The sequence below is a fragment of the Galeopterus variegatus genome, unplaced genomic scaffold (assembly GCF_000696425.1).
Source record: "Galeopterus variegatus unplaced genomic scaffold, G_variegatus-3.0.2 Scaffold5407, whole genome shotgun sequence".
NCBI lineage: Eukaryota > Metazoa > Chordata > Mammalia > Dermoptera > Cynocephalidae > Galeopterus > Galeopterus variegatus.
The window spans coordinates 193,539-196,910 of NW_007731518.1; the positions used below are offsets into that span (position 1 = coordinate 193,539).

Consider the following 3,372-nt stretch of genomic DNA (forward strand, 5'->3'; position numbering starts at 1 on the left):
GTCTTATACCCAATAGCTGCCTGCAAAATGCAATGTCGTTACCACATACATTGCATACGAGGCCGCCGGGCGGCCTGAGGCGGGGGCCGTGGCCATGGCCGTCTGCGCCTGCGCCGGGCGCCGCTCCCCTCCCCCGCGCGCGGCGGCGGCGCCAGTCTTTGTCTGAGCCGCTGGGCCTCGGAGGCGGTCCCGGCCGGCCCTTCGGAGTCCGCGCGCCTTCGGCGGGGGCTGCAGCGCCCTCCCAGTTGTCGTCCTGCGGCTGGAGCCGGAGTGGGCTGCCGGCTGCTGGCAGCCGGGCACTCGCGGAGCCGGGCGGACCTCGAAAGCCTGGGCTGGTCTTGTTCTGAACCGTGGCGAGGGGAGCCGTAAATGAACGTTTCTAGCGTGGGTTCCTGCCGGGTACTTTCCAGCCCCCCAGCCACACGGGAGAGCCTCTGTGTAGCCAGCGCTTGGCAGTCGTTAGGTAGGTTGTACCGTAGGGACAGTGCAAGATCATGACGGTTGTCTCGGGAGAAAGCGGTGGCGTCTTTGCAAAACTGTATACCTGCTGTGGTGTGTGTTTTCTTTTCTATTGAGGTAATGAAGTTGTAAGTTCACACTGGCACATTCTCAGGGCTGTGCAGATTCTTTGCACTTTATTTCATAGGCGCATAAGTGCTTTTTAGCTTTCTTTGTATATTGAGTTGCTTTTGAATTGCTTCCCATATTTTTATTTCATACAAACTGAACAATTGTGGCCCCTCTATTTTATTTATAAAGGTTCAGTGTATCTTTGCCTGCCTACATCAATCTGCAAGGGAGTTGCAGAAAAGCCTCATGTTCATCGAGCCGTGAGTCACAACCAATTTCTAAGCTGTTATAACAAAAAAGTGTTTGCTTTTTTTCCACAAGTAACTTTAAAAGTGTAGTTTAGAAAGAAAACATTTTCAATAAAAAGACACTACATTAGTCCTGGATGCTTGCAAATCCTAAAATATATCCCTCCTCTAGTATTACACAGCTCTGTGTCATATACACAAATTAGCTTTAAAATTTGTCACATACCACTTTGCCTTTACTTTTATGTATCATTCCCCCTGACTTCCTTACTGCAGGTGTGGGCAAGAAAACTTTTCCTTTAAAACTTTTCAACAGCGGGCATAAAATTCTGCAGCTGAGGTCTTGAAGAATGCAGATGGGTACAGTATGTGTTGGAGCTCACAGTGTGTATTGACTAACCTAGTTCTTTTCTGCTTTCTTTGGTATTGTCTTGTTAAAAGTGACTCCAGGTGCCAACTCTTTTTTAAGGGTGGGGATAAAAGGAGGATAGGAAGAATAGGTCTAGATTATTTAACAGTCAGTAATAGAGTTTGAAAGCTGCTTTCTTCATGTAATTTTAGGCAAAACACTGTCTATGTATTTGCCCACAACAAAAAGATTAGATTAATAAGTAGCTTTTGTTGGTGGAAATTACCAGCTGTCTAAGTCATATGTGGTGATTCATGGCCCTCTGATCAGCATGGGTTTTGGTATCTCATTGCCCACATGTATATGTGGGGCTAATGGCCTTTGGTGTGCAGCTTTTACTTCTGACTCCTTGACTTCTTTGGCACAATGATGGAGTCACATCTCTTTAAGTGTGATTCCTCATGATATACTTAGCCTCAAAAAGCCTGTATTCCACTCCATTTATAAATATCTTTAGATCAGCTTTTCAGTGTATTTGATGGGGAGAACACAGAAATGATAGTCTGCAAATCATCCAGGTGAATTGTTGTACCAGATATCCTTTTGTGGTTAACGTGATAATACTGTCTTATTTAAAACCGCAAATGAATTTCAGGAGACGAAACCAGACAGAGGGTCAAGTTTACAGATGACCGTGTCTGCAAGAGTCACCTTCTGGACTGCTGCCCCCATGACATCCTGGCTGGGACGGTAGGTGCCTTTTGGGGGATCTCATGGAACATAGCCTGTGTGAGCAGTGAACGATTTTCAGATCGAGTTGTTTTTCTAACAGGCAGAAATCACCTGCTACCCTTCAAATGATAGATTCTTTTAGTTTGGTGGAATTTTATATTATGGAACAAATTTCACTGCTGTAAGATTCTATCTGTGAAGTTATCAGATTTTTGTAAAGTCATATATACTTATATTGAATTATATCTAAGTAGTTCAAGTATTCTAATTTGTCTGTAGCAAAAAGTATGCTTTAGGTCAACCTGTAGTTCTTTGAAGATTCTGGGTGGGTTTGTGTGTTTGATTTCAAGTTGAATGTGTGCTGGACTTTTTATCTAGCAAGGTACATTTTCTTCTCCGTATTTTTTGTTTTTTAAAAATCAGTTGTGGTTAACATTGATTTTGTAGTTTTGTATTCTGCTACCCTTTCAAGAAATCAACACACTATCCAGTGAATATAGACCCCTATAAAATTTTATCTTAACACCACTTCAGATGAACAAAACATAAATGTTAGTTTCATGAAATGTGCGTTTATTTTTTTGTTTTTTTTGTTTGTTTTTGTTTTTTCCGTGACCGGTAAGGGGATCACAACCCTTGGTTTGGAGTCGCCCACACCACGCTCAGCCAGTGAGTGCACCGGCCAGTCCTATATAGGATCTGAACCCGCGGTGGGAGCGACGCTGCGCTCCCAGCGTTGCACTCTCCCGAGTGCGCCACGTGGCCGGCCCGAAATGTGCGTTTATTCAAAATGAAATAAGAGTTTAAGAAGACTAAAGCATGAAGGATTATCTGCTGTGATTCAGCCACTTAGAGAGGAGTCCTACAAAGACCACTGCCATTTTAAGATTTCAGAGTTGTCTCATGGAACATAAAAAACATCTACTCGTTTTGAGGGTGAAATGTACATGTTCTAGGGAACATTTTCTTTGTGGTGAATCATTGCTTTTATTATTACCATTGTGTGTGGGACATTTGGAAAATGCTCAGATGTATTAAATCTTCTCAAGCTGGCTTTTCTGACAGCAAATACAAAGTGAACACCAAACCTTGTGCCTCTGTTACTTGGGATGTTGCCTGTAGTAGGTGTAGGGAAACATTATAACTATAGTTTGCTGCAGATTGGTGATTTCCGTTAGTCATAAGCAGTTTTGCTGTAGGGTACTTCTGCAGGAGGCACGACCTGGATTGTTGGTAAATCCATGATGTGAGAAGTCAGAGATGGATATGCACACCAGTGAAGATTTCAACCGTGTTTTCCTTCATCAGAGCCCTGTGTAGCATTGCTCTGGAATATTAGTGAGAAAAAAATATTCAGAATGGGGTATATTGTTACGTATAGATTAATTCATTTATTCAGCACCTATGCTGTTCCAGGCACTGGTGATACAGTCCAATAATGAAATCTTTTTTTTTTTTTTTTTTTTTTTTTCC

At 42.9% G+C, this 3,372-nt stretch overlaps 1 protein-coding gene across 6 annotated transcripts in view; it reads left to right on the forward strand.

Moving 5' to 3' along the window:
* The first annotated feature begins 205 nt into the window (after positions 1–205).
* Positions 206–3,372, forward strand: part of LUC7L (LUC7-like (S. cerevisiae)) — a 31,971-nt gene continuing 28,804 nt past the window's right edge. Inside the window, exons 1-3 of one of the 6 annotated variants that reach the window (XM_008589380.1) lie at positions 206–463; positions 760–830; positions 1,823–1,917. Coding sequence is in view for 2 of the 6 variants with exons in the window: in XM_008589382.1 (XP_008587604.1) it covers positions 1,169–1,178; positions 1,823–1,917 (105 nt within the window). In the remaining 4 variants the exon portion in view is untranslated. Of the gene's footprint in view, positions 831–1,160; positions 1,179–1,210; positions 1,746–1,822; positions 1,918–3,372 lie in introns of those variants that run through there. The other 5 variants (XM_008589379.1, XM_008589384.1, XM_008589382.1 and 2 more) reach the window with 5 other exon arrangements.